General features: G+C 45.0%; 1 protein-coding gene across 1 annotated transcript in view; it reads left to right on the top strand.

Moving 5' to 3' along the window:
- Positions 1 to 3,577: 3,577 nt before the first annotated feature.
- Positions 3,578 to 12,500, top strand: part of ctss1 (cathepsin S, ortholog 1) — a 13,397-nt gene continuing 4,474 nt past the window's right edge. The window contains exons 1-4 of the mRNA XM_077245684.1: positions 3,578 to 3,913; positions 5,307 to 5,431; positions 9,165 to 9,287; positions 10,025 to 10,180. Of these exons, the coding sequence (XP_077101799.1) occupies positions 5,309 to 5,431; positions 9,165 to 9,287; positions 10,025 to 10,180 (402 nt within the window). The 5' untranslated portion in view covers positions 3,578 to 3,913; positions 5,307 to 5,308. The remainder of the gene's footprint in view (positions 3,914 to 5,306; positions 5,432 to 9,164; positions 9,288 to 10,024; positions 10,181 to 12,500) is intronic.

Genomic DNA, 12,500 nt, shown 5'->3' with positions numbered 1-12,500 from the left:
CAGCTCCTCCCTCCACAGCTCCTCCCCCACAGCTCCTCCCTCCACAGCTCATCCTCCACAGCTCCTCCCCCCACAGCTCCTCCCCCACAGCTCCTCCCTCCACAGCTCCTCCCTCCACAGCTCATCCTCCACAGCTCCTCCCTCCACAGCTCCTCCCTCCACAGCTCATCCTCCACAGCTCCTCCCCCACAGCTCCTCCCTCAACAGCTCATCCTCCACAGCTCCTTCCCCACAGCTCCTCCCTCCACAGCTCTTCCCTCTACAGCTCCTCCCCCCACAGCTCCTCCCTCCAGAGCTCCTCCCTCCAGAGCTCCTCCCCCACAGCTCCTTCCCCACAGCTCCTCCCTCCACAGCTCCTCCCTCCACAGCTCCTCCCCCACAGCTCCTCCCTCCACAGCTCCTCCCCCTCAGCTCCTCCCCCACAGCTCCTCCCCCACAGCTCCTCCCTCCACAGCTCATCCTCCACAGCTCCTTCCCCACAACTCCTCCCTCCACAGCTCCTCCCTCCACAGCTCATCCTCCACAGCTCCTCCCTCCACAGCTCCTCCCTCCACAGCTCATCCTCCACAGCTCCTCCCCCACAGCTCCTCCCTCAACAGCTCATCCTCCACAGCTCCTCCCTCCACAGCTCTTCCCTCTACAGCTCCTCCCCCCACAGCTCTTCCCTCCAGAGCTCCTCCCCCACAGCTCCTCCCCCACAGCTCATCCCCCACTGCTCCTCCCTCCACAGCTCCTGCCTCCAGATCTCCTCCCTCCAGAGCTCCTCCCCCACAGCTCCTCCCTCCACAGCTCCTCCCTCCACAGCTCCTCCCCCACAGCTCCTCCGTCCACAGCTCCTCCCTCCACAGCTCATCCTCCATAGCTCCTCCCCCCACAGCTCCTCCCCCACAGCCCCCCCCCACAGCTTCTCCCACCACAGCTCCTCCCTCCAGAGCTCCTCCCCCACAGCTCCTCCCTCCACAGCTCCCCCCCCACAGCTTCTCCCACCACAGCTCCTCCCTCCAGAGCTCCTCCCCCACAGCTCCTCCCTCCACAGCTCCTCCCCCACAGCTCCTCCCTCCAGAGCTCCTCCCCCACAGCTCCTCCCTCCACAGCTCCTCCCTCCACAGCACCTCCCTCCACAGCTCCTCCCCCACAGCGGAGCCTGCCGTGAACGTGCAGGCTAGTAAGCAGGGCCACCGATGACAGCGGATAAATAGTTATGGCACATTCACTAATAGGGACGAAACATCAACAATATGCTTTACATTGACTATGGCCTGCCCATACTTTGACTACAAACTTGGTCCTCAAATCATTATGTACTTTGCAATAAAACTTTATAACAATGCACTCTTTCTATAAGTTATAAATAGCTAGTAAGATAACGTTAATATAACGGTAACTAACGTTACAGTATGTAAGTAATTATTCTAGCGATATGTAATGCTAGATAAGGTTTGCCAGTGAATTAGCAGGTGTCAATTGTTGCTTAGCACATTGCGTGATATTTTATCTACATGTTATGCTGCTAGAGTTTTGACACCGAGTCAATGGGCTCTGTCTAATTGTTTCTTTTTCACTTGTTTATCTCATCGGTCTTTTTCCTTTTACCTCCTTGTTTTATGAGCAGGTGCCTCTCGAGAAATTGGCAGTTTAGGTTGTTTCTCCGCCATTAGCAAAGCTGCAGCACACCGGCAATCTTGAGTTTGAACGACGGTACGCGCTCGCGCTGTGGAAGAGAGGGGTGATCAGCGCGTACACATGCGTGATTGACACTGCTAAGACATTCCTCCTGGCTCTGATTGGTTGTTTCTGACCGGGAGCGGTGTATTTCTGCAAATGGCAATAGGACCACAGGGAGGAGCCAGAGTAGCTTGATTTTTTTCACAGATTATCTGTCTCATATTCTACTGTCAGGACATAATGACAGTTTTAACAAATATGTAAAAAATATTTTTTTACAAAAGTTACCTACATCAGCTTTAAACAATAACCAAATATCAGGGGTTAAATAAACAACCCAATTTACTGGGTAAAATTAGCACAACGTGTTCTGTCACATTCGCCCAGCCCTTGGGCTACAAACAACCCAATTTGGGTTGTCCTTAAACATGTGTTATATTATTTCACATCATGTATGTTTTACACTTAATACACATATTGAAATTGTCATTTTATGTGCTTTCTTCAAGTTGCTATGATATTTTTTACATCAGTGCATGAGACCCCACAACCCAACGAGCCAGGAGTGTGTGTGTGTGTCGGGGCCGGATATAGGCATGGGCAAGGAGGGGCAATGCCCCCCCAAATGCCGTGACTGCCCCCCCCCAAACGTGATGGCATGCAAAGATCCCAAATTTAAAAAAGATTTCAAGAAAAATGGTCAGAGTGAGCGCTCTCTGATCTCTATCCCTCATTCAAAGTAGCTACTGATTGGTAGATGCATAGGGAGGGCGTGGCCGCTTCTCCGGCTTGTGGTGAACCTGCTGAGCTTCACGTCTCAGTCAGTCACTGCAGAGCGGAGCACGCAGGCACACTGTGACAGTGACAAACTTTCCAATGAGATTCTTGTCGCAAAAATTATGTTGGAAAAATAATTCAAAAAGACTAATGATGATGTGAACGTAGAGTTTGTAGACCTCTCCACCATTTGCACATATCTACACGGGTATAAGAATGCCTTGTGATTGGAATATTATCTGCATCATGCGAGAGCTCTTTCTCCACTTTGTCTCGTGTTCTTACCCCCTTCCGCCGCACTATGCTACATGAGAGAAAAAGAAATTTAGTTATTCTGGCTCACGAGAAGGCCATAACAACAGGTCTAGATATGGACGCATTTGTTAGGACTTTTGCACAGAAAAGCAGACGACTGATGCTATAATGACTGATATAAGCCATGCGGTGTACAGAGCTAAAGAAATAAAAAAATAAATAAAAAAAAAACAAGATTGAAACAAAAAACGAAAGGACAGACAAGACAGACAGACAGATAAAAAAAAAAAAAAGATAAATGCAGCCTCAACAGGGCACAAGCCAGTGTCCTATTTGTGCCGGTCCCAAGCCCGGGTAAATGCAGAGGGTATGTCAGGAAGGGCATCCAACATAAAACCTATCAGACAAATCAAATACTGATAGCTGATAGCTTTGAGCTTATAGATTAGAGCTGGGCGATATAGGATTTTTTCATTTCACAATATATTTTTTCATTTCTGGCCATATCTATATATATCACAATATAAATCAAATCACTATATTTGTAAAATTTAAATGTTCCGTTAAATGGCTTGCCCCCCCTGATATTCTTCCTGCACCCCCTAGTGGGGCTGGCTGAATCCGGCCCTGGTGTGTGTGTGTATGTGTGTGTGTGTGTGTGTGTGTGTGTGTGTGTGTGTGTGTGTGTGTGTGTGTGTGTGTGTGTGTGTGTGTGTGTTTTACAGTAACACACATGACATGTGCAGCGTCAGTAACACACCCGTCAGCATCAGCGCTTCTGTCAGTGTCACACACTCCCCTGCGGGTGTCAAACGTCTGAACATCACACACACACACACACACAGACACACACACACACACACACACACACACACTTCTTCCAGAGGTCTGATCCCTGATCTCACCAGAACTCAAACATCAGGAGAGACACGAGAAACACACACTGATAATTAAGTTCACATGACGGACAGAATCAGACAGAGTCGCGCTGGAAACGAGAGAACCACAAACAGAAGCGGAGGACGAGTGTGTGTGTGTGTGTGTGTGTGTGTGTGTGTGTGTGTGTGTGTGTGTGTGTGTGTGTGTGTGTGTGTGTGTGTGTGTGTCAGTGTGTGTGTGTGTGTGTGTGTGGAGATGATGATGTGACTTCCTCTTTCAGAAGCTGTTAAAGTGAATGCAGAAAGTGTGTGTTTATCTGCTCTTCTCTCAGACGCTGGTAAGATCCTGCATCTCTTCCGCTTCTATCAAACTCTATTATCATATCTATAGCGCTTCATAAAACACCTTGTGTACTGTACAAACATCTGGTAAAAAAGTGTTTTTAAATACATTCTAAATCATAAACATCATCATAGCAAACAGGGAACGTTCTCTCGACGTTATGAACAAATCGGAGTCAGAGTGATCTGGTGTTTAATAATGTTCCCAAAACGTTAGAACGAAAACATTATTATATCGACCATAGAGCGTTTTCTCTGAAATGTTTTATTTGGATGTTCGACTAATGTTTTTTAAATGTTACTTGTTACAGAACGTTCAGATTCTAAAGTAACGTTCCATAACGATTGAAGAATGATACTATGAAACGTTCCCTTAACGTTCACATAACCAAGAAAAACATTTAAAAAACTGTGAAGGAAGTGTGCTTATGAAAGTACTGTAATATAAGGGGTTTAGGAGAGTTCAGGATTATTAGTTATTACACAGTTATTGCAATTGATCAAATAAGTACAAGTTCATAAATGCAGAACAGGACAGTAAAATAAAGAGCTGCCCCTTCAGAGAACATTCAGAAATAATGTTTTCATAACTTAATGAAAACATATTTAATATTTTATTTCAGCTGGGTTAAAGACATTTATTTTTAATATCTAATGTATTAAGTCGAGGAAACACCTCAAAAATAAATCTTCCAGATGAAAAGTTGTTTTTCAGTCACATGTTTCAGGAATACGTCTATCCGGCAGAAACACCGTATACGGTCAAAAATGATTCTGTAAAGTTGCAACTGAAGAACGTTTTACAATAACATTTTAGTCTTTCTACTTCAGAATTTCATGTTTAATTCAATGTTATTTGCTATTTCTTTTTAATTAATTGTGAAATATACTAGCAGTTTCTGAGTGAAAATTATTTTTCATTTTTCAATATAATATTTATATATAAAACCAATATATATGATATATATATATAATATTATGTAATAAACAATAAATCAAATATGTTATATATTAAATTGTCAAATAAATAATGAATAATATATTATGTGATCTACAGTAGTATAAATACCATGGTATATGAATATGATTATTATGTATTTTTATTTAATTACCTGATTTTATTACTGTAATTTGTTAGCAGATGCTAGTAAATGACAAATGATTAACATAAAAAAGAGTGTATGATGCAGCAGTAACACAATATGCTGGGTTACGGTAACAGTACTTGTTTCACAGATAACATTACACACATCACACCAACACACTGTTGTTCGAGCTTAGAATTCAGTTTAAAACAGGAAAATCCTTTTATCATAATACTGTCACTTTGGATAAAAATGCATGAATGTAAACTTGTGTGTGTGTGTGTGTGTGTGTGTGTGTGTGCAGGTATGCTGTTCATCAGGGTTGTTCTGGTTCTTCTGTGTGTGACTCTGGTCTGTTCTGAGATCAGGCGTCTGACAGATCAGTGGATGGCCTGGAAATCTCAACACAATAAGAGCTACAGAAACACAGTGAGTACACACACACAGACACACGCACACGCGCGCACACACACACACACGCACAGACACACACGCACGCATGCACGCGCGCACACACACACACACGCACAGACACACACGCACGCACGCATGCACACGCGCACACACACACACACACATACACACACACACACACAGACACTCTCTCTCTGCTGTGTTTGACCCACTGAACTGAGATCAGCAGAGTGATGTTTGTGATGTTCGACACCTGAGCTCTTCACTGACACTCTAATGTCATCAATCACAGCGTTTAAATCCCAACCTCGAACGAGACACACACACATACACATACACACACACACAGACACTGCAGGACTGAGCCACGATCGAGACACAATCAGCTCAAGTGAGCATAAAACGATTAAATAACTGCAGCCAAGCAGAACTGTGATTGGACAATACTAATCTGACCAAGTTAACCCAAGCTGTCATGTGTCGTGTCTAGTGCACACTATACCGTGAGGAAACATGTAGTGTGTCGTGTCTAGTGCACACTATACCGTGAGGAAACATGTAGTGTGTCGTGTCTAGTGCACACTATACCGTGAGGAAACATGTAGTGTGTCGTGTCTAGTGCACACTATACCGTGAGGAAACATGTAGTGTGTGTCGTGTCAAGTGCACACTATACAGTGAGGAAACATGTAGTGTGTGTCGTGTCTAGTGCACACTATACCATGAGGAAACATGTAGTGTGTGTCGTGTCTAGTGCACACTATACCGTGAGGAAACATGTAGTGTGTGTCGTGTCAAGTGCACACTATACAGTGAGGAAACATGTAGTGTGTGTCGTGTCTAGTGCACACTATACCGTGAGGAAACATGTAGTATGTGTCGTGTCTAGTGCACACTATACCGTGAGTGAACATGTAGTGTGTGTTGTGTCAAGTGCACACTATACCGTGAGGAAACATGTAGTATGTGTCGTGTCTAGTGCACACTATACCGTGAGTGAACATGTAGTGTGTGTCGTGTCAAGTGCACACTATACAGTGAGGAAACATGTAGTGTGTGTCGTGTCTAGTGCACACTATACCGTGAGGAAACATGTAGTATGTGTCGTGTCTAGTGCACACTATACAGTGAGGAAACATGTAGTGTGTGTCGTGTCTAGTGCACACTATACCGTGAGGAAACATGTAGTATGTGTCGTGTCTAGTGCACACTATACCGTGAGTGAACATGTAGTGTGTGTTGTGTCAAGTGCACACTATACAGTGAGGAAACATGTAGTATGTGTCGTGTCTAGTGCACACTATACCGTGAGTGAACATGTAGTGTGTGTTGTGTCTAGTGCACACTATACCATGAGGAAACATGTAGTATGTGTCGTGTCTAGTGCACACTATACCGTGAGTGAACATGTAGTGTGTGTTGTGTCAAGTGCACACTATACAGTGAGGAAACATGTAGTGTGTGTCGTGTCTAGTGCACACTATACCGTGAGGAAACATGTAGTGTGTGTCGTGTCAAGTGCACACTATACCGTGAGGAAACATGTAGTGTGTGTCGTGTCTAGTGCACACTATACCGTGAGGAAACATGTAGTGTGTCGTGTCTAGTGCACACTATACCGTGAGGAAACATGTAGTGTGTGTCGTGTCTAGTGCACACTATACCGTGAGGAAACATGTAGTGTGTGTCGTGTCTAGTGCACACTATACCGTGAGGAAACATGTAGTGTGTCGTGTCTAGTGCACACTATACCGTGAGGAAACATGTAGTGTGTGTTGTGTCTAGTACACACTATACCGTGAGGAAACATGTAGTGTGTCGTGTCTAGTGCACACTATACAGTGAGGAAACATGTAGTGTGTGTCGTGTCTAGTGCACACTATACCGTGAGGAAACATGTAGTGTGTCGTGTCTAGTGCACACTATACCGTGAGGAAACATGTAGTGTGTGTCGTGTCTAGTGCACACTATACCGTGAGGAAACATGTAGTGTGTGTCGTGTCTAGTGCACACTATACCGTGAGGAAACATGTGGTGTGTGTCGTGTCTAGTGCACACTATACCGTGAGGAAACATGTAATGTGTGTCGTGTCTAGTGCACACTATACAGTGAGGAAACATGTAGTGTGTGTCGTGTCTAGTGCACACTATACCGTGAGGAAACATGTAGTGTGTGTCGTGTCTAGTGCACACTATACCGTGAGGAAACATGTAGTGTGTGTCGTGTCTAGTGTACACTATACCGTGAGGAAACATGTAGTGTGTCGTGTCTAGTGCACACTATACCGTGAGGAAACATGTAGTGTGTGTCGTGTCTAGTGTACACTATACCGTGAGGAAACATGTAGTGTGTCGTGTCTAGTGCACACTATACCGTGAGGAAACATGTAGTGTGTGTCGTGTCTAGTGCACACTATACCGTGAGGAAACATGTAGTGTGTGTCGTGTCTAGTGCACACTATACCGTGAGGAAACATGTAGTGCGTGTCGTGTCAAGTGCACACTATACCGTGAGGAAACATGTAGTGTGTCGTGTCTAGTGCACACTATACCGTGAGGAAACATGTAGTGTGTCGTGTCAAGTGCACACTATACCGTGAGGAAACATGTAGTGTGTCGTGTCTAGTGCACACTATACCGTGAGGAAACATGTAGTGTGTGTCGTGTCTAGTGTACACTATACCGTGAGGAAACATGTAGTGTGTCGTGTCTAGTGCACACTATACCGTGAGGAAACATGTAGTGTGTCGTGTCTAGTGCACACTATACCGTGAGGAAACATGTAGTGTGTGTCGTGTCTAGTGCACACTATACCGTGAGGAAACATGTAGTGTGTGTCGTGTCTAGTGCACACTATACCGTGAGGAAACATGTAGTGCGTGTCGTGTCTAGTGCACACTATACAGTGAGGAAACATGTAGTGTGTCGTGTCTAGTGCACACTATACCGTGAGGAAACATGTAGTGTGTCGTGTCTAGTGCACACTATACCGTGAGGAAACATGTAGTGTGTCGTGTCTAGTGCACACTATACCGTGAGGAAACATGTAGTGTGTGTCGTGTCAAGTGCACACTATACAGTGAGGAAACATGTAGTGTGTCTCGTGTCTAGTGCACACTATACCGTGAGGAAACATGTAGTGTGTGTCGTGTCTAGTGCACACTACACAGTGAGGAAACATGTAGTGTGTGTCGTGTCTAGTGCACACTACACAGTGAGGAAACATGTAGTGTGTGTCGTGTCTAGTGCACACTATACAGTGAGGAAACATGTAGTGTGTGTCGTGTCTAGTGCACACTACACAGTGAGGAAACATGTAGTGTGTGTCGTGTCTAGTGCACACTATACAGTGAGGAAACATGTAGTGTGTGTCGTGTCTAGTGCACACTACACAGTGAGGAAACATGTAGTGTGTGTCGTGTCTAGTGCACACTATACAGTGAGGAAACATGTAGTGTGTGTCGTGTCTAGTGCACACTATACAGTGAGGAAACATGTAGTGTGTCTCGTGTCTAGTGCACACTATACCGTGAGGAAACATGTAGTGTGTGTCGTGTCTAGTGCACACTACACAGTGAGGAAACATGTAGTGTGTGTCGTGTCTAGTGCACACTATACAGTGAGGAAACATGTAGTGTGTGTCGTGTCTAGTGCACACTACACAGTGAGGAATCATGTAGTGTGTGTGTTTGTGTGTGTGTGTGTGTGTGTGCGTGTGTGTGTGTGCGTGTGTGTGTGTGTGTTGCAGAGAGAAGAGCGCCACAGGAGAGCCGTCTGGGAGCAGAATCTGCTGGAGATCCTCAAACACAACGAGGAGATGGCCGTCGGTCTGCACACATACACACTGGGACTGAACCAGCTCAGCGACATGGTGCTTTAACACACACACACACACACACACACACACACACACACACACACACACACATTGGGACTGAACCAGCTCAGCGACATGGTGCTTTAACACACACACACACACACACACACACACACACACACAGGGACTGAACCAGCTCAGCGACATGGTGCTTTAACACACACACACACACACACACACACACACACACACACACAGGGACTGAACCAGCTCAGCGACATGGTGCTTTACCTCACACACACATTAATAAAATATACATTTAAAATAAATAAATTTAAGTAGAAACAGTTTACATAAAAAAACATAAAAATGCAAAATTCAAGCCATATTAAAATATAAACAATCAAAATAAAACTGACTAAAATTAATTAAATCATAAAAATGTAATTTTAAAATAAATAATTCTAAAATATAAATATACTATTAATTAATTACTGTTAATTTAAAATACATTTCTAAACATTCATAAATTACATCAGAAGTCAAATTGATCAAAATCAAGTGAGCTTGTGTTTATTATATTAATAAAACAAGAAAGAATATCAAAAACTTTTGAAAGAAAAACAACCTTAGTTCAAAAGGCAAAACATTTTTAAATCTTTTTTTCTCATTTTATGAAGCATAAACTCACTTCATTTTGATACATTTTTCAGAAAAGAACAGCCCTTTATTTATGTCAGTGCAGGTCAAAGGTCACATGAATGGTGTTGTGTGTGTGTGTGTGTGCTCAGAATGCAGATGAAGTCAATCTTCTGATGAACGGTTTGTTGGAGGAAGATCTCCCCGAGGTGAACGTGACGTTCAGGCCTCAGTCACATGATCACCCACCCGTCCCACCCAGAGTCAACTGGACGGAGCACGGGATGGTCAGTCCTGTCCAAAACCAGGTGTGTGTGTGTGTGTGTGTGTGTGTGTGAGAGTGTGTGTGTGTGTGTGTGTGTGTGTGTGTGCAGTGAGAGTGTGTGTGATCTCTGTGTGTGTGTGTGTGTGTGTGTGTGTGTGTGTGTGTGTGTGTGTGTGATCACAGGGGTGTAAAACACATGTGTGTTTGTGTGTGTGTGAGAGAGATCATAGGAGCGTAACACGTGTGTGTGATCAAAGGACTGTAACACGTGTGTGATCAAAGGAGCGTACACGTGTGTGTGTGTGTGTGTGATCACAGGAGCGTAACACGTGTGATCACAGGAGCGTAACACGTGTGTGTGTGTGTGTGTGTGTGTGTGTGATCACAGGAGCGTAACAAGTGTGTGATCATAGGATCGTGACACGTGTGTAATCACAGGAGTGTAACAAGTGTGTGATCACAGGAGTGTAACACGTGTGTGATCACAGGAGTGTAACACGTGTGTGATCACAGGAGCGTAACATGTTTGTGATCATAGGAGTGTAACACGTGTGTGATCACAGGAGTGTAACACGTGTGTGATCACAGGAGTGTAACACGTGTGTGATCACAGGAGTGTAACACGTGTGTGATCATAGGAGCGTAACACGTGTGTGATCATAGGAGTGTAACACGTGTGTGATCACAGGAGCGTAACATGTGTGTGATCACAGAAGCGTAACATGTGTGTTTGTGTGTGTGTGATCACAGGAGCATAACACGTGTGTGATCATAGGAGTGTAACACGTGTGTGATCATAGGAGTGTAACACGTATGTGATCATAGGAGTGTAACACGTGTGTGATCCCAGGAGTGTAACACATGTGTGATCACAGGAGTGTAACACGTGTGTGTGATCACAGGAGCGTAACACGTGTGTGATCATAGGAGTGTAACACGTGTGTGATCATAGGAGTGTAACACGTGTGTGTGTGATCATAGGAGTGTAACACGTGTGTGTGTGATCACAGGAGTGTAACACGTGTGTGATCATAGGAGTGTAACACGTATGTGATCATAGGAGTGTAACACGTGTGTGATCCCAGGAGTGTAACACATGTGTGATCACAGGAGCGTAACACGTGTGTGTGATCACAGGAGCGTAACACATGTGTGATCACAGGAGCGTAACACGTGTGTGTGTGATCACAGGAGCGTAACACGTGTGTGATCATAGGAGTGTAACACGTGTGTGTGTGATCACAGGAGCGTAACACGTGTGTGATCACAGGAGCGTAACATGTGTGTGATCATAGGAGCGTAACACGTGTGTGATCCCAGGAGTGTAACACATGTGTGATCACAGGAGCGTAACACGTGTGTGTGATCACAGGAGCGTAACACGTGTGTGATCATAGGAGTGTAACACGTGTGTGTGTGATCACAGGAGCGTAACACGTGTGTGATCACAGGAGCGTAAGATGTGTGTGATCACAGGAGCCTAACATGTGTGTGTGTGTGTGTGTGTGTGTGTGTGTGTGTGTGTGTGTGTGTGTGTGTGTGTGTGTGTGTGTGTGTGTGTGTGTGAGATCACAGAAGCGTAACACGTGTGTGATCATAGGAGTTTAACACGTGTGTGATCACAGGAGCGTAACATTTGTGTGATCACAGGAGTGTAACACGTGTGATCATAGGATCGTAACATGTGTATGATCACAGGAGTGTAACACGTGTATGATCACAGGAGTGTAACGTGTGTGATCACAGGAGCGTAACACGTGTGCGATCACAGGAGCGTAACATGTGTGATCATAGGAGTTCAACACGTGTGTGATCACAGGAGCGTAACGTGTGTGATCATAGGAGTTCAACACGTGTGTGATCACAGGAGCGTAACACGTGTGTGATCACAGGAGCGTAACACGTGTGTGATCATAGGAGTGTAACACGTGTGTGATCACAGGAGCGTAACACGTGTGTGATCACAGGAGCGTAACACGTGTGATCATAGGAGTGTAACACGTGTGTGATCATAGGAGTGTAACACGTGTGTGATCACAGGAGCGTAACACGTGTGTGATCACAGGAGCGTAACACGTGTGTGATCACAGGAGCGTAACACGTGTGATCATAGGAGTGTAACACGTGTGTGATCATAGGAGTTCAACACGTGTGTGATCACAGGAGCGTAACACGTGTGTGATCACAGGAGCGTAACACGTGTGTGATCATAGGAGTGTAACACGTGTGTGATCACAGGAGCGTAACACGTGTGTGATCATAGGAGTGTAACACGTGTGATCATAGGATCGTAACATGTGTATGATCACAGGAGTGTAACACGTGTATGATCACAGGAGTGTAACGTGTGTGATCACAGGAGC

Source organism: Siphateles boraxobius, unplaced genomic scaffold (genome assembly GCF_051911475.1).
Source record: "Siphateles boraxobius isolate OS27281-9 unplaced genomic scaffold, OSU_SipBor_1 278, whole genome shotgun sequence".
NCBI lineage: Eukaryota > Metazoa > Chordata > Actinopteri > Cypriniformes > Leuciscidae > Siphateles > Siphateles boraxobius.
The sequence above is the reverse complement of the archived record's forward strand: the minus strand, read 5'-3'. Positions and strand labels throughout refer to the sequence as shown.